Below are 21730 nucleotides of genomic sequence, written 5' to 3'. Positions count from 1 at the left end.
TTCCACTGAGGGTACACATCCACCGAGCAAGGACGTGGCAGTACCCGCCGGCTCCACGTGCACCCGGCGCAGCAAGTGCCGGACATGCCCCCTCCCCCAGCTGCGGTCCGAGCCGTCCGCCAGGCAGGCAGCGGGCCCTGTGCACAGGATGAAGAGGAAGAGGCAGTTCTGCCCCGGATCTTCTCCCGGGAGGGCCGACTCCTCGCCTGCGCCCTCCTGGGTCAGAGGGTGCAAACCCATCGGGTGTCATCGCTCGTGCCTAGTGTGGGCTTCACTTCGCTCCAAGGAGACCCTGCTGCCATTGCTGCCATTCCGGGGCGCTTCCTTCTTGCTCCAGTCCTTTTCACAGTAAAACTCGGCTAGCACGGGGCAGTGCTCGGAGGCCACTCCGCCCCAGGACCAGTTGTCTGGAATCCAAGGGTTCGTGAGACCTTCTCTCACTACAGCCCAGTGACCTGAAGGGAGAGGGAAGAGAGAGCCAGAAGTGAGGACGGGGCCTGGCGGCACCCTCTGCAAGGCCAGCAGGTGCAGGGCCGACGCTGCACGGCCGCGAGCCCTCAGGCAGGGGCTCGTCTGCGCAGACGGAGGGTCCCGGCCGACCTGATGTGCTCGGACGCTTTGCCCACTTAGGGCCTGAATCCACCCAGAGGCCCGGCCTCCGCCATTCAGGTCCACATGAGAATGGGGCTGATCTGCCCCTTGTGCGTGCACCACCTCTCAGGTCGCCAGCAAGACTGAGGGGTTGACCCAGGGACACAGCCTCACAAAGCTGTCCAAAGGCAAGGTCCCACTGCAAAGCAAAAGACACTAAGAAAGGGAAAAATAAATTCTTTCTAAAGAAAGAGTAGAAAAAGAGAAAAGTACAGAGGTTTATGAGAAAGTAAAGGTACTTTAAAAAGAAACATTTAGAAACTGGTGAAGCGGGAAGTACATTTGAAAACAGTGAAATGGCCGAGTCACAGGCCGTGCAGTGACAGCCCCACTGTGTCCTCAGCCATGAGCCCAGTCGGCAGCGCCGGCTCCCAGGGCCGGGCTCTGGCTTGAGCTTTGGCCCGCCGGGCGGGCAGCTCTGTGCGGGGACGGCTCCTCCCTGCACCTGGCTTCCTAGCACTGAACAGGAAGGGGACAGATGACTTCTAACTGCCCCCAGCCCTGCTGGCTGGGCTACTCCAGCTCCCTTCTTGAGGGCAGGTGCCTCCCGGGGCACCCTCCTGGGGCGACACGGCTGTGGCCTCTGCTCCCGGACAGCCGTGCCTGTCTGTACACACCTATGTCCATGACTGTCACGGGACCCACTTCCTGCTGCTCCTGTTGCAGATCCGTGGGTGCCTTTCAATGACTTGTCATGCCCCCCTGCACGCTCAAACGTGTCTCTACTGAAGGCTGACTATACAGTTCCCTAAACGATAACCCTACAAATGCCCACAAAGGAGGTAAGATAACATCTGTCAGTTCCGACTTGTTTTTCTAACTCCTCTTATGAACAGGAGAAAGAAGTGAGTTTTGCTTTACCTGTGAAAACCTTCTTTAAGCTTTTACTGATCCAGATGTTGTCCAGACACTTCGAGCCTTGAGGGTTCCTGGTGCTGATGTTGGTGAAGGTGTGTGCAGGGATCAGCGGGCTGAATTTTTCTTTCCTCAGGATATCACAGTCGCTGCTCTCTGGCCCTTGGCCAAAATCCCCTAAAATAATCACATCTTTTTCTCCTGGAAGTAGAAGGAAGAAAATCAGGAATTTAAGAGCTGGTGGGAAGTAAAACCCGACACTGACCACAGCCCCCTGAGATACAATTGTGCCTCTCCGATTCGGATCCCAGGGTTAGGACTGTGGCATAATTTTCATCCTCCCAATTTTTCCAAATGTTTGCCAAAAAGCCCCAAACTTCAAGAGTAGGTTAGTAACACACTTGGAAATAAGGGGTGGTGTGATACAGACACCACTGCTGTTCAAGTTCATGGGGTCCAAATCTTACAGCAAAAAATGGACTTAACGATCTTGCCCACATACTTAACAAAAGCTCAACAAACATTTGCAGAGCACCCATTCTGGTCCTACCCATGTGTGAGATTCAGAAATGAATGAAATACACCCCTGCTCTCCAGCAGCTCACAGTCTACCAGGAGAGACAGACGAGAAAACCGATAAGAGCGGAGCGTAGGTGCAAAACCAAAAACGTGTACAGAGACCAACACGGCACAGGCAGGCGTGGTCAGGGAGGGCTCCCCGGAGGGGGCAGTGCCTGGTTGGGTGTCAGAGGACGTACAGGAGTGCTCAGGTCAACAAGGACGAGAGGGAACCTGTGTGAGGAGGGAGTTGAGCAACAGCCTTGTCTCCTGGGGGCGGGACGGGCACCTGAAGATGGTGCTTCTAAAGTATACCACTCCGGGCAGCCAGAGGTGCAGGCTGAGACGTAGGCAGCAGCTACCCCCTGACTGACACGTGTGCTCTACCTGCCTGAGGGTCCAATTCAGATCAGTGCACCACGGGAAAAGGCTGGGGCTTCCTGGCAGTCACTGGGTAGGCCCAAGCATCCACCCACCACACTGATGTACATATTTACTATTCTCCTGCTGTCATTTATTTATTATTTTATTTTGGGGGGCAGCTGGCCGGTATAGGGATCCGAACTCTTGACCATGGTGTTATCAGCAGTACGCTGTCCCAAGTGAGCCACCAGCCGGCCCTGCTGGTCATTTTAAAGGTTGTCTCCAACATTCACTTTTGTAAGTAATGCTGAAGTATCTCATTCCGATCTCTGTGTCCCCGCCTTCTGTCGTCAGTACAGAGCCTCAGTTAAAAAGTATGGCCACTGTTAAGACTCGGGGTAAGTGCTGCCAGCCTACTTTCCAATCTCAATCCTCTCCAGCAATGTACAAAGTTTACCGAACCCCCCAACACTGAGTATTACCACTAAAAAAATTAATTTGACACATGCAAATGGCATCTTCTTTCTACCCGCCCCTCGAAAGATCAATTCCATATTTTATATTACATCAAACAAAAACAGTTTTCGTTTTTTTGAGTCCCTTACCCAGAAATACTTGACAAGGAAGACAGACAAAAATTATTCATTTTTACACTCAGCATGGCTGTGAAAAGAATTAAATTAATAAATCAAGTACAGTGAAATGGCCAAGTCCAGAAGGAGTCCAAGTATTTAGCCACGTAGCATAAAATCACCATCTTGAAGAGCGGGAGGCATGCCCAGGCCTTTATAAGCAGCTTTAATCCACAAAGACAACAGGCATTTTGGTATCTGGGCCACTGGAAAACAAAAGCTGTGGCATCAATAAAGGTCTGAGACATCTCACTTCCGTAGGTTCAATTCAGGGTACTTCAGGTTAACTAAAGTTGACACGGACATTTTTAAAGATAGGCTAAAATTCACATTTAACAAAACTCCCTAAGTTTCTACTTAGCATAACAGTAGGCAATGTGATTCCAGAAGTTAAAAATTACTTCCCAGCCTATGACTTCATCTTGGCAAACAGCTTAGGTTCCAAAACTGATTCATCTCTATTAAAATGTGACCCCTTTAAAAAGGAATGTGTCTCTGTATAGAGACATATATTTTAAGGGAATCAGATAATCTTTGAAGGAATCTTTCTTTTCTTTAAATTTGTCTGGTATCAACCATTGTATTAGCTTCAGGGGAAGAATTAGCCAGACTCCTGGGCTAACATAGTGACAACTGTCTAAGGCTAGAAAGGTACCCACATGATGCAAACTGTGAGGGGAAAAGAGACGACGGGCTTCTCCTGGCAGCTGACAGCTAAAACTCAAGGGAGTCTTAGAAAATGACACAATGGCAGCCTTTGTTGTCTTTTTCTTTCCACGTTGGTTCTGGTGAAGGAGGACATTCCTGCTCTTGAAATTTCCATATACCCTGGACAAGTTCATGATCTACGTTCATCCGAAGTCTTGCTGACGCCTCCGTGTCAGCCGCCGTGCCAACTACTGCCCTTGTCCCCGTGCTACCTTTGCTGATCCAGATCTCACACACTGCCTTGTGTAGGAATCTTCAGTCCTACAAAGTAGGATGGATGAACTGGATGGGGAGCTCCAACTTGCCCAGGCCACCCCTCCTGACTACCACAAGTTGGTATTTCTGGCCGAAGCCATCCCGCCAGCTGGCCACGGCCACGGGGATGCCACCGATCCGCCACTGCCCGCCCTAGCCCCGGCTCCGGGGACATGTGCGGCTGGTGAGCTGCAGGTGAGAGACCACCAAATGCTGCCTGCAGCACAGCTACAAAGGGCTGTCTCTCTTTTAATATTCTTTCATTAAAAATGTTTACATAAAGTCATGATGTTAAAATTTTGATTCTGAAACTTTTCTTATTAAAATAATATTAACTTTATTTAACATTTCCATCCCTGGCTGGCCAGAGGCGGCCACTGCCCGCTCCTTGGGTGTCCTTGTGGGTATTCTATACATACCTGAGCAGACGGGTGTACGTGTTTTCACATGAACGACAGCAACTTTACCTATGAGTTCCTTTTTTTTTTCCTGTTGTTTCAACCTATCAATACATCCTAGAGATGAATCTGATTCAAATCAGTGGTTTTTCAAACATCTTTTCTTTTTCGAATGAGGGATTCCATTTCTTAAATGAAATCCAATGAGAAACCCCAAAGGTAGAGTGGGGAAAAGTGGAGCTGCTCTGATTGAAGTGGGAGGGAGCTCTAAAAATCCCTGGGGGCAGCGAGGACTCCAAAAATATTAATGCTTGAATCCCACTCCCAGAAATTGGGGTTCCGCTTGCAGAGATTCTGATTTAGTGCCCCCGGCGGCCTGGGCCTCAGCATTTCCTAAAGCTCTCAGGGGCAGCCGGGCTTGGGAAGCACACGCGGGGCATTCAAGAGCTCGCCAAGGCCTGGTGCAGAAACCTACACACCGACGTGGGAAGGATGCACACCCTGAACCGTGGTGTCTCCCCCTAGAACAATATGCCATGTGTCTCCATTTATTCAGGGTTTTTTTTTTATGTTCTTTAGTAAAGTTTTATAGTCTTCTTCATTTTACCACCATATTTCTAAGTATTTCATACTTTTTATTTTTATTATGAATGGGATCTTGGTTTTCCCCCCATTATATTTTTTAACTGGTTATTGTTGAAATATATCAAAAGGTACTAATATTTTAACCAGCCAGTTTTCTTAATTCTCTTACTGGGACTAATTTTTTTTTTTTTTTTAATTTAGGTGTAACAAACTGACAATCATATTCTCTAAAAAGCAGTGACCCTTTGGGCTCCTTTCCCCCCGATTCTGCATTTCACATTATTAATCCCAACTAATTAGGAGGAAAAGTGGTCACAGAGAGTTACTACACACAACACGAAACCCTGCAGAGCAGCGCATTTGAGAACAGTGGTTCTTGGCCCCAGTTCTGAAGGAAAACGGCTGGATGACTTTGAACACGAAACCCGGGCTCTGCCCCTTCCCAGCTCAGTGACATGGGCTAGACTTTGAGGGGACGACATTCATTTTCTCTGCGGTGCTGCCAGCACTGGAGGCGCTGCCGAAGTCCTGGCAGGGGGCATCTCACAGGTGGCTCTGGCCCCTCTCCTTTGAGTCTCCTCAGCCAGATGAACAAGAGCCTGACACCAGCAGAAGTGGCCTCTGTGTGTAAGTCAGAACTACCGAGGGAATGCGGGGCCAAAGGGACAGGTCTCCTCCTCAAAGCGCTCGAGCCCTTTCTCCCACGGTTCGTTTACCCTCCAGGGAGTGGGACAGCTACAAAGTGAGCATTTTCCAAGCAAAGCGAGGAGAAATTCTGAAAGGACAATGGGTCCCGTGAGGCTCCACAGGTTCCCACGGCCTCTGCCTGACCCTCCGTGTCACCAGTTCACTTCAGGGAACTCTCCTTGTCACAGGGAGTAGGGTTGCTGTCACACCTTGCAAGGGAGGCTTTACTGAAAGCAGTTCCGAGACACTCGGCAAGTCTCTTTCCTTGACATGAATATCAATGGCTGAAGGAAAAGAAATCACAGTGAAAGGACACAGGCCACCACCAGAGGGCAATCGTGGGCTGCAGGTGTCACCCTCCCCGGGCCAGGACAGGGGATGGGAGGAAGCCCCACCCCCCTGCAGCTCCGTGTGGCTCCGCAGGCTGGGGACACAACCGTCTGGGCACCCAGATCAGGGCGAGCCCAAGCCATCTTGAGAAACCAGGGCCAACTTGCAACAGGAGAGCCGCCTTGAGAATCACAAGGCACCCTGGCCAGCACTAATGACCCAGCCCTCACCACGTGCAGGGCTCCGTGCTGACTGCTTCCTTGACAGCATGTCATTTCATTGTCACAACGCCGTGCGGCAGGTAGGACGCTGAGGCTGAGAGGTCGGATGGCTTGTCCCGAGTCTGCAGCCAGCCCTCAGGTCCTGCACTCTTCACAGAGAGCAAGAGTGAAGGCCACAGGCCGGGGCTGCTGTGGCTGCGACACACCTGCGCGCTTGCAACAGCGTCTGCTGCACCTGCAGACTCAACGAACTCAAATACGTGTTGAAAGACCAAATGAGTGAGGCACGATCAACACTCAGATTTAAGGGGCAGTTTGATCTTGAAAGGGAGGAAGGGAAAGATGTTATTTATTGAATATCACGGAAAACTGCAGGTTATGTAATACTGAGGCAAAACGATCCCATGCAATGAGGGAGGTTTCCCTTGGGAGGCAGACCTGAAAAAGCTCAGGCCCCAAAAGACAATTCTGAAGCAGGAGAGACGGTGGTGTTCAGGGTCAGGAAGTCCAGCTCGATACAACATCAGAAATACATACAACGGTTCTCTTTTTGAACGGCACATCCAGATTTCTTTCAACTCATGTTCTTTTGCTTCAATACGCCTTGGGAATGACATCGAGGGAGTTCTTGCCTCTGAAAATCTGTAGGTGTGCAGAAGCCCAAATCCTCCCCTGAGACAGTCATCGGCCTGGGTGGGCGTCTTAGTTGTTTCCTTAGTTCCCAGAAGTCAGGGGAGAATGCTGAGGGCTGCTTTCCTCGGAAGAGTCCCCGGATGTATAACACACCAGTGCCAACACTAGGAGCTGCATCCTACCCAGATGTCAACCTTCTCTACATAGCTGGTTTCACTCTCACTGAGTTCTCAGGGCCTGGCCAGGTCTACGAGGAGAGGTCCATCAGGGGACTGGCACACTGCTCGCTGACGTCCACCCGGATGCACAGTCCAGACAGGCAGAAAGGCCCAGGGAGCTCATCAAGTCGATCCTGTGCTCTGACAGAAGCTTGTGGAATGAAGGCTCTGTCTCTTTCAGCTGAACCCTCTGCTTACCTATCTACCCTTGCTGCACCTGGGGATGCTGGAGCACCTCCTGAATCCCTGGGTCTGAAGTGTCACCAGTTAACAATTAATTGAGTATTAGTCACAAGCAGGGGCACAGGGAGCATGAGTCACTGTCCCTACCTGGACGTGTCAAGGCTGAGCCAGGCTGTGGGTCAATAGTCCCTTGGCAGCTTGGAACAATAACCTGGCCAAGGTTTTCCAACAAAACCCTGCTCACTCACTGGATATCAGGTGGAAAAACCCCAGTGACTGCCTCATGCTATCAGAGAAGTTATGAGCTGGCATCTTTCCTTTACACCTCCATGTCAAGAAAAGGAAAAGTTTGAGATCGACAGCTACAGAAATGTCCGCAGACGTGGAAATCTGGCAAGTCATCCTTTTTCACAGGTGAGAGACTGACTGTGGGGAGACAACTTCCCACACAGCTGTCTTGGACGGAGGATCTTAGCTTAAACCTCTTCTGACTTCTTTCAGCCTACGGACGCTTCATTTAAGTAGAAAGCCGGTCAGGGTATGTCCTGGTTCAAAGCAGGAGCCTGCACACCCGCGCTCACAGCAGCCGCATTCACACGGCTCCAAGGCGGGGCGGCCCAAGCGCCCACCACGGGATGCAGGGACACATGACAAGCGTGGTACAGATGAGGGCGCTTCACAAAGCTCGTGGAAAACACAATTAAAAGGGAATACGAATCCTTCCACGAACTTTTGGAAGTACCCTTGCACACACAACAGAATTTGGCCTTAAAAAGGAAGGAGATTCTGACACAGGCTACAACGTGAATGAATCCTGAAGACATGACGCTAAGTGAAATATGGCAGACACAAAAGGACAAATGCTGTAGGATCCACTCATGTGCGGTACCTGGAGCCGTCGAATTCACAGACAGCAGGTAGGAGGGGGTCGCTGGAGGCTGCGGGGAGTGGGGGATGGGCAGTCAGTGTTTAATGGGCACAGTCTGTTGGGGAAGATGGAAAAGTTCTGGTAATGGATGACGGTGATGGTCACACGACACTGTGAACATACTGAAGCCACTGACGTGTACACTTAAAAATGATGAAAGTGGCAAATTTATGTTCTGTATATGTCACTACAGTAAAGAATCTTTTTCAGTGTAAGCCTATAGTTTGAAATATTTCTGTAGCCAAATCTTCATGAGTCACCCATTGTGAGGGGCCAGTCTAACAAGGAAAAGTCTGAGACAGCACAAGAATACTGGTCAAGACTCAGGACTGTAGAAGAGATCGAGCTCTGCCCTAGAGAAGCTCCCTGTCCTGAAAACTCCAGCCAAATGAGAACATCACAGCCGTTACAGCTTTCTCAACTTTTCTTTCTGGTAAACCAAGCGCAGAAAACCTTCTGTATTACCTGGGGGCAGAGCCCACCTCTCCCCTGAGGCTCTGCTCTCTCCAGTGCTCTCTTGATTCTTCTGCATCTTAGCGTCAGCTCACACACACCGAGTCCCTACTCTGTGCTTGGTACCTGGCCCTCTGGGGACTCCTATGGGCTGAATATCATCCGTTCTCCCATCAAAAGGGGCTTGAAGCGCTGAGGTCCTGCGGTCACCAAAGGGGCCCAGAGTAAAGTCCAGCTGTCTCACAGGCCCCAGTCTCCTCCAGCATGACCTGCAGCCCATGGGGGAAAACTCAATTTGCCACAATCATAAGTGTACCATCTCCCCTCGTCACCTCCTGTCCCTCTTTCACAAGAAGGGCACGTGCAGATGTGCAGGTGGCACAACCAGAGTGGTACCCAGGCAGCTGGACCTAGGACAAGCTGTCATGGGGGAAGGACGTCATCACTTATGTTTCCCCTAATCCTTTCCATCCAATAGAGGTTCAAAAGCCACAAAGCCAATACCTTGGAACACACAGGCAGGGGCCAAAGAGACAAAGATGTGACCATGCATGGGGTTGCCAGGCTCCATGTTATGCAGGGGGGGCCTGACTGTCCCCTGTACCCATGACATGAGGTGCTGACAACAGGCAGCCTCAGTGGTCAGAGTGATGCTGGGAAGAGGCAGAAGTGTGGCCAGGCCACGGAGAAAGACAATGTCCTACCTTTCAGGGTTTCCTGCAGGGTCTGGACGAAGCTCACCATCCGGTGGCCGTCACCGTGATTCTTGCTTGGATTCTCTCCCCCTGGGAGGGTCAGTGCTGCCAGGTGAAGGTTAACAATGGTCAAGTCATTACTTCCCACCTGGGCAGCAGGAAACAAAGCAATAAGGAAAGGCTCAGACACTCGTATGTTCTGTATCTGTTACAACTGACTCGCAAACAGCTTCATGCACATGCTGACAACAGTAAACACAAACAAGGCCAGCTCAACCTCCAGGAGATAACACAAGGTGTGCCACCTCAGTCTTTTCCCAGGTGCCTGCAGGAGCAAGACCTGCTGTGTTCTACCAGTCAGCCCCCAGCACCCCAACGTCCCACCCCTACTCCTCCCTAGGGCCTGGAAAATTGAGCATATCTGGAGGTGTCTGGTTGTTTTCCTTCTAAGGAACCATATAGAAGAAGGAGGTGGCTGTGGCAGCTGGATGTCAACAAAGATTTGGGCTCTTCTCTATAGGGCCAGCCTGAGGTCCCTGCAGGACCCTCCACTGGGACTTGCCTTCTCCCAACTCCACTCACTCCCCCCAACCCGCTTTGTGCTCTTTGCCCTCTGGGGCCCACCATGACCTGATGTTTACGTTCACCTGACTACCAACATGTAAAAACAGAAAGCTCGCAGAACCCAGACAGCCTAGGATGTGACCTGGTCTTGCAGCCCCAAGGGGAGGTCACTTGGTGTGCAGGCGCAGAAACACGAGGCCAGGGCTTGTCTCCTGGGCACCCAGCATTGCTCAGCTGCTTGGGGTTGGGCAATCCTGCTCTTCCGTTTGTCATGGCAGCAAACACTAAACACTGCTGGGAAGGGGAGGGGTGTGGGGGCGCCCCCAGGAAGTAGAGGGTGCTAGTCTTGTCTTACGGATGTGACCCCAGTTTGCCATTACCACCACCATCACCACCCAGGGCTGAGAGCTCTGCAGCTATGGCTCTGACCGCCAGAGGAACCACGTGCCTGGAGAGAGAAGCCACGTCTCTGTACCGTACCACTTGCCTGCCTTGGAATGTGACATGAATACAAGAGGCCAAGTGTCTGTCTAGGGGACTGCTTGATTTAGAGGATTTGGGCCAGTCATTCATGAAACGATAGCATTTTCTCATTAGCCCATTAAAAATGGCCTGCCTTTTGGTGACAGTGCCTGGTTCTGGCTGTTGCCCCGCTCAACCAAAGCCAGAACAGCCACATGACATAAAAATGGGGCCCAGTGTGGTGTCAGGAGGTTTTAAAGATGATTCTCGGTGACTCACACATCAGCAGCATGGGCACAACCTGCAGACACCCCAGGTGTACATGAGCACAGAGCCCCCACCAGCACTGCAGGCAGGGACATGAGAGGTGCCGCTGGATACAATGGATGCCCCAAAGTGTGAGTGCCCTCCCACGCCCACCAGCACTGCAGCTACGCGTGTGAGAGGTGGTGCACGGGCTGGTGGCCCCAACACAGGGGCTGCCCCCAGGCCCTTTCCCACCAGAGACAATCTATTCTGGAGTTTCAGGTGACTCTCAGGCTCCAGAACTGCCCTGGAACCCACAGAAAGGAGGGGTCTCAAATAAAGGAGCTGATGGGCCTGCTGGGCTCCGAGGCAAGGACCCACTCTTGCCTGACTTGTGACTCCACAACTCAGCACCATGGGGATAAGGGTCACTGACCCAGTGCGGTGACCTGTTTTGGCCCCTAGCTTCTCACCCCTCCACGCCCAGCTTCTGGCTGTTTGCTGCTCATGAACCCTTCCCAAGGGCATCGCCCCAGCAGGTAAGTCAGAAAGAACACTCAGAGCCACCTGCCCGCTGCTGCTGGACTCTGCTGAGACAGCCCCCGCGGGTGAGGGCTCACCTACAGATGCCAGCAGTGGGGCTGCCCCGGGCCCACCGCCCAGAGCTCCTTCTGAATCCCCCCCACGCCCCCTTCTCCCTGGCAGTGAAGGAACCAGGGCCCCACAGAGCAGATGCGCCACCCTGTCATGCAGCCATGCCCTGGTGCCGGGCCTTGCCATCCAGTGCCAGGAAGCTGAAGACAGTCCCGGGCCCCATCCCAGAAATTCTGTATGTCTGGGGGAGAGTCTAGGAAGCCCTGATTTTAAGAAAATCTCCCGAGGTGATTCTGATGTGTGCCAGGTTTGGAAGGCGGTCACCTGCTCTCCCTCCTGCCCAGATGTCAGCACTACTGGGACTGGGGGTCCCTCGAGATCCCTTCCATTCCTGCCCTTGGCAAGTTCACCTGCCAGGAAGCCCCAGGAGCAGGTGCTGAGCCAACCCTGAGACAATAAAGTCAAGACAAAAAGAAGAGGCTTCTCTCGCTCATGGTTTTGCAGGGAGACTTTTTCCTGTGAGGAAGGGGTGGCCGGCGCAGAAATGCAGCGGGTGTACCTTGAACCACGCCAGGTGTGGGCTGGGGCCCGTGGGCCTCCCGTGCCCATTGCTGGGCGAGCTCTCCTGCGAGGTGGCATCTCTCAGCTCCACGCCGGCCGCTGTGTCCCACAGGAATCCCGAGTACCCGGCTCCCTGCAGCAGACAGGGAGACAGTCTTGATGCCGGGGCCCTAATTCCGCAAGGGGCAGCCCCGCACTGGGGAGAACAGGCCGGGAGGCCAGAGGGACTGAACCACCGTAGCCGGCTCTGCGCCCGCGTCCCCCAGGCTGCTCGCACAGGGACTGCTTCTAAAACAAAGGCACTCCACGAAGGCCACAGCATGTCCCTTCTCGTCCCCGCCATCCTGCACCCTCAAACAGTTCCACACACCGCCGACTTCAGAGCTTTGCACGCAGCCAGGGTTAGCTGGGCTCTTCTCTTTTGGGGGGGGGGTGGGGAAGCCCAGACTAGGCACAGAGTGATCTTTCGAATCGTGACATCCCACGGGGGAGCCGCTCATCCCCTCGTCCGTCAGACGGGGACACTGCTGCTCACCGAGGTTAAGTAACGTCCCTAAAACCCCACAGCTGCACATGGCAACGGTGAGATTCAACGACAAGACTCCAAGGGACGGACGTGGCTTGTTGATTAGCTGTCGCTTGCAACAATGACGCCGGCAGCTCGAACGCGCTCAACCACCGTCCACCGGATGACCCCAGGCCAGAGCTAGCAGCCCAGCGGCTCGGAACGGGTCAAGGGCCCTCCGCAAGGGACCGGGGTGCACACAGAGGCCTGAAGCCTACGTCACAGGCCCTCAGGCTGGCGGGTGGGGCAGACACCCAGGTGGGTCCCAGCAGGGCCAAACCCCTGCTGTCTCTGGCCGTCACTGCTCTGACTGTGCCAGCTTCAAGGCTGCTGCTGGGGGACGCGTTTGGAAGGAAGGACACTTCCCCGTGGCCCATCCCAGCCTTGGAGGCTCTGTGGACCACAGATGCGCGTCCTCGGGGTGTCATCGGAGAGGCCAGTGATGCTCATCACTGTTCCTCCTTGTTGCAAAAGGACAAGAAGTGACTCTGCAGAACCGTCCTCCTGAGCAGCCGCTGCCAAGTCCCCACCTTCAGCTTGGGTCCAAGCCACACGCCTGAGAGGAGGAGGAGGAGGGAGGGAACAGGGAATAGTCCTGCACGCTGTGGGCGTCTGGGTTTTAAGGGATGTCCTCGCCGGCCCATGGAGGGAGCACTAGGTTATGAACAAGAGGCGGGTGCTCAGTGCCACCTGTGCCACCTAGCCGTGGGACCTCGGAGAGCCACCCGGTTTTTCTAAACCTGTTTGCTCAGGTGTAAAGTGGGGTAACTAGGACTGCCCTGTCTGCTTTGGAAGGTAATCTCCCACTTCTGCTTCTTGAGCAGCAACCTTGCTGAAGAATCACACAAGTCACCTTCTGCTGAAACGCCTGTGGTGGCTCCCCGACGCCAACGAATGGCCTCTGCGTGGGGTCTGCGCCTTCCTTCCAACACTGCCCCTCGCAGCTGCCTGCTGTGCTCCCTGCCCCACACCGCGCTGAGCCTGACCCCTCCTGGGAGCCTCCCCGAAGCCCCTCGTCCAGAAGTGCAGGCTGGGAGAAGCACAGACCCCTGCCAGGGGCCGCGCCCTGGGCCCTGGTCCGAGAGCCACTTCATGTTGAAAAGGGCGACTTTCGGGAAAATCGTTTCATCTTCCTAGGTCTCCATTTTCTCATCTGTAAGTGCCCCCCCAGCTATGGACTGAGGACTAGAGAACTGAATAGAAGGGCCTGGACATAATTTCAGACATTGGAGAGGGGCAGCTGCTGCGACCACATTCTCATGTTTGTCTAGAGCAGAAAATGAGCATTCGTGACCCGCAGATGTATTTTGTTTGATTCACAGTGTTTAGAAAACTTTTTTGGATTATCCATCCATATTTCAAATTCAAGAAATTTCACATTAAAATAAAACTGGGAGGGGCCGGCCCCGTGGCTCACTCGGGAGAGTGTGGCGCTGGTAGTGCCGAGGCTGCGGGTTCAGATCCTATATAGGGATGGCCGGTGCGCTCACTGGCTGAGCGTGGTGTGGACCACACCGAGCCAAGGGTTGTGATCCCCTTACTGGTCACAAAAAATAAAAAAATAAATAAAAAATAAAACTGGGAGATCTGGCCACACTGGGCCCACAGCACCCCATGGAATATCTGGCAAGACACGGGCCCAGCTGCAGCCTGAGACAGGCAGGCCCTCTCAGTCCAGTGCAGCCTGGCTGGCTGCTGCCTCACGCAGACTCGCCAGGCCCTGGCCTGTGCTCTGTTAATGAAGCAATGCAATGCACAGTATCTTTCTAAATACTGTAGCCACCCTCTGAGCACAGGGCGGCCTACTCCTCCCATTTTATAGATTAAAAAATCAAGGCTGAGAGGTCTGAATGGTTGGAACTTGAGTCTCCCTGCAACCACGCACTGTTCTCCAACATCCTGGATGTCCTGACCTGGAGTTGCCTGTCCTGGCCCTGCCACAGGCTGTGAACTCCCTGAGGGAGGGGCCAGGCCAGGCCCAGGCTGGAATCCCCACTGGGTCTTGCAAAGAGCAAAAATGGGTGGGGTAGTTCAGATGGTTAGAATGTTAGAAGGTCCAGGGCTCAATCCCTGAACCAGCCAGCCACCAAAAAATAAAAAACAAAATGGGCAGGGCTGGATAGCTGGGTCTGTTTTTCTCAACAATGTGTGCCTTGCACGGAACATAGGGCCTGGCACATCACAGCCTTTCATTAATGATTTGCTGAATGAATGAAGTGTGTTAAGTGGACTATCGAGCCTCACGAACCCTCAGACACCTATGTACACGTGAAGTGCTATGAAAAAAGCAAGGTGGCATCATTACTATTTCCACGTGGAACAGAAGAGATGGAGTCGTGAAGGCTGGCTGCTTTCTACTGCAGCTGTATCTCCAGCCTGCCTGAATGCGTGATGACTCACTGTCAGCATGGCATCCGCTTGCACCCCAAAGCACCAAACCCGGAGAAGTAAGATTTATATGCACATTCTAAAGTACAGTAGCAGCTAAAAAGAGAGGAGGGGCATGTTGTCAATAAATGGCAGATACTTTTAATCCAGCACACGTTTATGATTTAAGAGCCCAAACTATAAATATCAGCCACGTAAACAATTCACATGTGTTTGAAAGCAGATTAGGTATCCCAAAGACTAAAAAAAAGCAACATCTGCAGGTATGGGAAAATTACATAGTGATATATTTTCAACTCATGATGATTAACAGAAGTCTTTTTTAAAATCTAAAATCCTCCTGATATTAAATATTCCAAGGTGAGTAAATCTGGTCTTGAATATAATACATAAGAGTGAAAACGAATATATTCAGAGATTTACCCAGCCCGTAGGGGTGATACTGACAAAAGAAAATTCAAAATCAAAGTCTGCTGAAAATTTCAAGAGAACGTTTCTATGTGTGTAATTTTTACCGCCGGAAGCAAATACTTCATGTATGAACTAAGGTGAATCTCACTCAAGTTTTCAGTCGGTGAATAATGAGCTCTCCACAAACTTGGCCGAGGACAGACTGTGGAAACGGGATTATAAGGACAAAGGACAGAAATACCCATTTGCTGCTGCCTTGAACCTGAACAGGATTTCTCTTCTCCTCCCAACATCCTGAGCTCCCGTTTCCGTCTGGGCCGGAGTCCTTTCCTGATCTAACTAAGCACGAATCGAGAACCGGGGCACTTAGAAATGAATGGCAAAGATTTAAAATTTGGCAGCAACACAAAACTGCATCAAGGATAATGGCAAAGAAAAACTTAAAATGTCCTTAATAAGGGAAAAGGTATCTTTAAATCCAAGGAAAAAGGCGGCCAGGTTTAGCGGGTGAGTGTACCTTCTGGAGCTGACTGGAGGGCTTCTCGGCAACAAGGGCCTTCCAACATCCCCGGGGCCCCTTCCACCTGCGCATGTTGGGCAGGATCGGCTGGTTTAGCTCCGCACAGAACTGCAAAGACAGAGCACAAGTCAGCGTGTGTGTTCCCGCCTGAAGCAGTCCCCCTGGTGGCAGCCTGACCAGCCCCACACCGCATGATCCCAAGTCACCGGCCTTATACAGCGACTTGAGCTTCATTCCTACGTTCTCAAAAACCAGGGTTTGCAAAGACCCTGATGACTAAACAAGGACCACACATCAAAAAGTGACTGTTCATCTATGAAACACCAACTTATCTCCCGGGACACTCAGCCCACAGAACTTGATTCTTTCATAGCATTCTTGCCCAAGCAGTTCGAGAAGAGTAGTCGGAATCCTGTTTATCAGTGGATTCAAGGTCCCAGGAGGGTCTGCATCAGCGTCACGTGCAAAGAGGACAAAGAGGAAGGTGTGCTGCTTCTGCCACGTGGGGCCTGGGCCACCACACTGTCACTGGGTCTCGTCCCTCTGGGCTGGCCACCACGCCCCCGCACGTGCACAGCGTACCCTGGGGCAAAATAAAACTGCACGAAGCAGGACGAGTCGTCGACAAACTACTGACTTCAAAGGACGCAGACCAGTTCCTCCAACTCGTGCCTCAAACACCACCCCTCCTCCTGGGGCTGCTGCTTGTGAGGAGTCCCCAGAATGTGTCAGATCTGAGCCCAGCGTCTGAGATGCTCCCTCATCTGGCACTGCCCCTCCCTGGGACACCCTCTTGTCCCTCCACGCACCCCGGAGCGCTCCTCTCATCGCCTTCTCTGCCCCTGCAGGCGAGGGTCTCTGGGCTTCCTCTGAGCCCCTCACGGCTCCCTCATCTCACTCAGCCCCACCGCGATCCGGCAGACCCCAGACCTGCACCCGCGGCTCACATTTCTCTCCTGAGTTTTTTTTTTTTTTTTTTTAAAAGATGACCGGTAAGGGGATCTTAACCCTTGACTTGGTGTTGTCAGCACCACGCTCTACCATTGAGCTAACCGGCCATCCCTATATGGGATCCGAACCCGTGGCCTTGGTGTTATCAGCACCACACTCTCCTGAGTGAGCCACAGGCCGGCCCCCTCTCCTGAGTTTTGAATTGTATTTCCAGCCAGCTCTGTAACATTTCCACCCGAAGTTCTCCTTAGAACCTCAAACCAAGGGCCGGCCCGTGGCTCACTCAGGAGAGTGTGGTGCTGATAACACCAAGGCCACGGGTTTGGATCCCATATAGGGATGGCCCGTGGCTCACTTGGGAGAGTGTGGTGCTGACACCACCAACGGTTAAGATCCCCTTACCGGTCATCTTTTTTTAAAAAACGAAAAACAAAAAGCAAAAACCTCAAACCAGCATGTCCCCAGAGGAACACGTTATTCCCCTCCCCCACTCCGCACGAGCGCGCCCCTCCCCCGCCCACGCCTGTCTTGGTTCATAGCGTCCCGTCTTCCCGCTGCCAGACTCCCCACCCTCCACGTCCCGCCTCCGGCCCAGCACCGATTCTGCTGTTACCTGTGTCTGAACACAAGCCCCCCCAGCTTTGTTCTCCAGCCCCCCTGCTGGGGCCTGTTTTACTGCCCCACCTTCGCCCTCCTAGGTCACTGGCACAGCTTCTCAGAAGCCTGTCTGTCACTCCACCCACCCAGCATCGATCCACGGCCATGCTGCCACACACTCCCACGGGTCTCAAAGTGGGGTCCGGGGACCGGCACATCGGCATCACCTGGGAACTTGATGTACTGACTGGCCCCGTCCTAGACCTACCGGATCAGGAGCTGGGGCAGGCCTAGCACCTGTGTCTTCACAGCCCCCGGGCGGTTCTAATGCCCCTGCCCCAGCTTCAGGCAGGGCTGCAGGGCCAGCCCAGCTGCACAGGGCTGCTCTGACACCCTGGGGACAGCAGCCACCTGAAAGAGGCCAGGGGCTAAAGGTCTGGTCTCTAAGAGGGAAGATGAGGCACCAGCAGGTACTCAGCCGTCACTGCTACCGTGACAAGTGCAGTGGAGAAAAGAGCCCCTGCAAGGGGAAGGGGAGCGCTGAGGGGCCTGCTTTAGGAGTCTCACTGCTTTTACACTTAGCTGTTTAAGCGCCTACCTTTCCCCGACAGTGGGCTCCATAAGGGAAGGGACAGCGACTGGGACATCTCTATGACCACCTGGCACAGAGCCTGAGGCACGCTGCTGCTCCCAAGCACTGGCTGGTGACTCAGGAAACTCAGGAGAAGACCACAGTCCTCAAGCCCGTGCAGGACAAACAAAAGGGAGAAATCTCCTCCGGTTGTCTGTTATCTGAACAACTGCCGCGATTTTAGCCTGACTTTCTGCGTACAGATGCTCTCCACGCTGCTGAGTGTGTCTGGGAGTGTTGCCCTCTCTGGAATTTGGGTCTTGGTGACTTTTATCAGTTCCACTTTTATCAGCCCAGTGCAGAGTGGCCGTGGACAGTGTTAGTGCTGGCGGGGGGGGGGGGCTTCACCCCGGATGAGTCCTGAGTCCCCTTGGCCAGATGCTCCTGGCTGGAAGCCTTGCTCAACGGGAAATGAAACACTTTGGAAAATGCAGCTGGACTTTATCGACTATAACTTTAGGAATCCAGCGAGGAAATGTACTTCACAAAGGGTCCAATTTCCTGCTAGGGGATCATTCACTTGCTGACTGATCGTTAACCCAAGAACCCTTACAAAGGAGTGCAGCTCTCCAACGCTCACCTGGTGCTTTCCTCTTCTCCACGCACAGGGTCCTGAGCCGGGCTCTCCAGTCTCCTAGCATGCACCCCAGGAAGCTCTGTTTTTAACAAGTCCCCCTGGGTGATCAGCTAACCAGGTAGATGAGAGGCCCAGGCACTGGTGACACTGCCAGGCTGTGACACCACTGGGATGATTCTCCTTTTGAGAAACCTAATGTCTCCTAACCCTCAAGAGGACCATTGGATATCAGGACAGGTGAATCTCCTGCTCACACCCCAGGCCCCACCCCAGCTTAGACCCTCTCTCCCTGGCAACACTGCTTTGATGGGAGCGAGCAGCGTGAAGAGGTGGTCCGGGCTGGTGGCACTGATTCCCAAGTTCACCGCTCTCAAAGATGGTCTTTTGGGATTAACGTTGTGCTAGTGAAACTATGATCAGTGTCACCTGGGAACTTGTTACAAATGCAGATTTTTCTCAGGCCCCACTCCAGACCTACTTAAAGACTCTCTGGGGGTGGGGCCCAGCAATCTGCATTTTAACAGCCCTTCCAGATGATGCTGAAGTTAAAGGTGATTTCACAGATGCAGGAAAGACATTCTCATTTTCCTTTACTTTATATTTAAAAGCCTTTCACTCCTAGGTAAGCTCTAGAAGTCCTGAGGAAGCATAACCCCCACCCCTAAGGGCCACCTTCATTTGTGCACTGGAAGCCTTGCTCTTCACAACCTCTCTCCACTGCAGAGCAGATCACCCCTCACTCTGTCCTCTTCCTCAGTATCTCTCATGCCACCGAGGACAATTAATAATGTAAGAGACCAGCGAGATAAGTGTTTATGGCTGAAAGCATTCTATGCCCCAGTTTTCACAATCAGAGCAAAGGGTAGGTATTTTCTTCTATTTCTAGGTCTGAAAAAAGAACTGCCAGTTGTTAACTGAGCTGTTTGTGCTAGCAGTCCACAGCAAGGTAAGGAGGAGAGCACTTTTTAGCCCCTTGCTACTCAAAGTGTGGTCCACAGACTAGCAGCATCGACCTCACCAGGGCAACTCTAGAAAAGCAAGCTCTCAGGCCTGCCCCAGACCCACTGCATCAGAATCTGCATTTTCACAGGATCCCAGCTTTGATATACAAGCTCCTCCAGCTTTGAGAAGCCTGGTTTGGAGCCCTCTTGTTGGCAGGTACTAAGGCAGGTGCTGCTGTCCACACCATCTCTATTATCCCCGGCACTGCCCACAGGAGCCCAGACACTGCCACCCCACTCCCACCCATGTTACTCAAACCTCCATCAGAATTATGCTGGCTCTTGTTTTTAAAACTGAGCATTAGTGAACTCCATCCCTGACTGACTGAGACAGAATCTCTGAGGTCAGGGCCAAGTGTGTACTTCGAACAAATTCCCCAAGCAATTCTAAACTAAAACTTAAGAAGGCTGGACAAAGCTAGACAACTGGTGATTTGGAACTCAGCCTCCCTGGATTTAATCCCTGTGGTCTGGAAAGACAGTTTTCATTATTCAAAACAAACAAATTCCATTTTAGCGCTTTCACCCCACACCTTGAAGGCATCTGCCTGTGGTTCTTTGCAGATAACCCATGAGACGACCTATGAGATGAGGCACGGAGCTTGGCCATAGGGTGGCACACAGGAGGCACAGAGTGAACTATCAAAGGGCTTTCTCCTGGGGTCCCGCTTGGGGTCCCGCCTGGGGCTTATTTCTCTTAGAATAAGTTACAAGAACTACCACGGGCTCGACTTGTTTCACTAGCATCGGCCAAACGGGGTGAAATCGTCATTCTCTGGCACCCACAACCAGTTGGTGAGAAGGCAGGACACTTGATCACCACTTCACCCTTGGGCTCAGCAACAAAGGGCCTTGAAGCCAGGCTTTCTGACTCCAATCTGAGAGATGCCCAGGGCCTGCCTGGGGTCCTGAAAACCCCTGCCCGCAACCAGGCAAGGAGCATGCCAAAAACGCCACTTCCACACAGATGGCCTACCATGGCCACCACAATAGCCATGGCTGCCGAAAAAGCAGCTAGATGCCACAAAGTAGACATAGCCACAGTATAGGGGAACACCAGCCACTCCACTGCATTGACACAAGGAGAGTCACCAGCAGAGACCAAAAAAAAAAAGAAGAGGAGGTCTCTCCCCAAAGCCCACTCCAGAGTAACAGAAGCAGCATGTGCTGTACAACAATGGTGGGGGACATGACCACACCTCTCATTATTGGACAGATCATCTAGGCAACAAATCAACAGAGTAACTATTTGTCTAGCTCTTAATCCTGTTTGTGATGCCAATTGTAAAGCTAGGCCACCCCACTAGTTATCGCAGCTCTTTTACCTGCCAGTAATCCTGTACCGACTGGGCCGATGGTTGAGCTAGGGCTGGGTCTGGAGCCCACAGACCCCTCAAGCCCATTCACAGACTGGGTCACAAACCCTCCACACACCAGCCTGGGTCACCAGACCCCTTCATGCAGGTCTGTAAGCTAGGCAACTGGCCACACAGTCCTGGAAAGCTGCAGGTCTGGAAAAAACATGGCTGCAGGGCGGGCACCCAAGGCAGTAAACACCAGCCAAAGCGGCGCTGTTGTGCAGGCGCACGTACTCCACCCACATGCAATGTTCACCGAATGACCCCGAACCAGCTCCGAGGCAAGGGGAGCCTGACCAAATTCTTCCATTTTCTCAACACTATTACTCTTTCAGAAGGAGAGAAGAAATCCAGATTATCAGAGGTGGGAGAGGGGAGGGAGAGGGGGTGGGGAGACATTGGACAAGGGGCATGAAGAATAAGTACAATTTGTAATAATGCATATGCTAATTATATTGATTTGATCAACACGTGTTGTACACAGGTGATGGTAGTCAACATTGTACCCCAAAAATATGTAAAATCAATTATGCCTCAAAAGAAAGAAGGAAAGAAAGAAATGCCAAGTCCTAAAAGAAAAGACTCCTTTGCCCTAGATCAGCTGACACTGCTTATCTCTGCAGTGACAAAAGGGTTCCAAGGCTTGAAACTAACTGATTTGTGCCTGTGGACTTTAGGACTTTTTTTCTTTACTTTGAGCCCTCCCTCTTTCTGAATTTATCTGGTACTGACTGGGAAATAAAAATAATAAAGGTGTTCCGACTCCACTTGGTGGCCTGTCCAGCCGTCACCAACTCAGCATCCTCCAGTGTCCCCTTGCAGTTGAGCTAACCCAAAACCTGTGAGCAGCTTGCAAAGGTGTTACAGTGGACAGTGACCACACAGTCAGTGGCACGCAGCACATCAGGAGCACTGGTGGCATTTTAAAGTAGGCTCCAAACAGCCGTCTTA

The 21730-nt window shown here is 52.4% G+C and overlaps 1 protein-coding gene and 1 non-coding gene across 2 annotated transcripts in view; both read right to left on the bottom strand.

Annotated features, from left to right (window-relative positions):
* Positions 1 to 246: 246 nt before the first annotated feature.
* EEPD1 (endonuclease/exonuclease/phosphatase family domain containing 1) overlaps positions 247 to 21730 on the bottom strand; it is a 113924-nt gene continuing 92440 nt past the window's right edge. Inside the window, exons 3-7 of the mRNA XM_063115034.1 lie at positions 15662 to 15772; positions 11779 to 11913; positions 9363 to 9501; positions 1513 to 1707; positions 247 to 455 (exon numbers count right to left, since the gene is read on the bottom strand). Of these exons, the coding sequence (XP_062971104.1) occupies positions 247 to 455; positions 1513 to 1707; positions 9363 to 9501; positions 11779 to 11913; positions 15662 to 15772 (789 nt within the window). The remainder of the gene's footprint in view (positions 456 to 1512; positions 1708 to 9362; positions 9502 to 11778; positions 11914 to 15661; positions 15773 to 21730) is intronic.
* TRNAV-GAC (transfer RNA valine (anticodon GAC)) lies at positions 16651 to 16722 on the bottom strand. Its single transcript has one exon. It is a non-coding gene; the product is annotated as a tRNA-Val (tRNA).

This window comes from Cynocephalus volans, chromosome 11, assembly GCF_027409185.1.
Source record: "Cynocephalus volans isolate mCynVol1 chromosome 11, mCynVol1.pri, whole genome shotgun sequence".
Classification (NCBI taxonomy): domain Eukaryota; kingdom Metazoa; phylum Chordata; class Mammalia; order Dermoptera; family Cynocephalidae; genus Cynocephalus; species Cynocephalus volans.
Note: the sequence above shows the minus strand (reverse complement) of the source record. Positions and strands in the feature narration are given on the sequence as shown.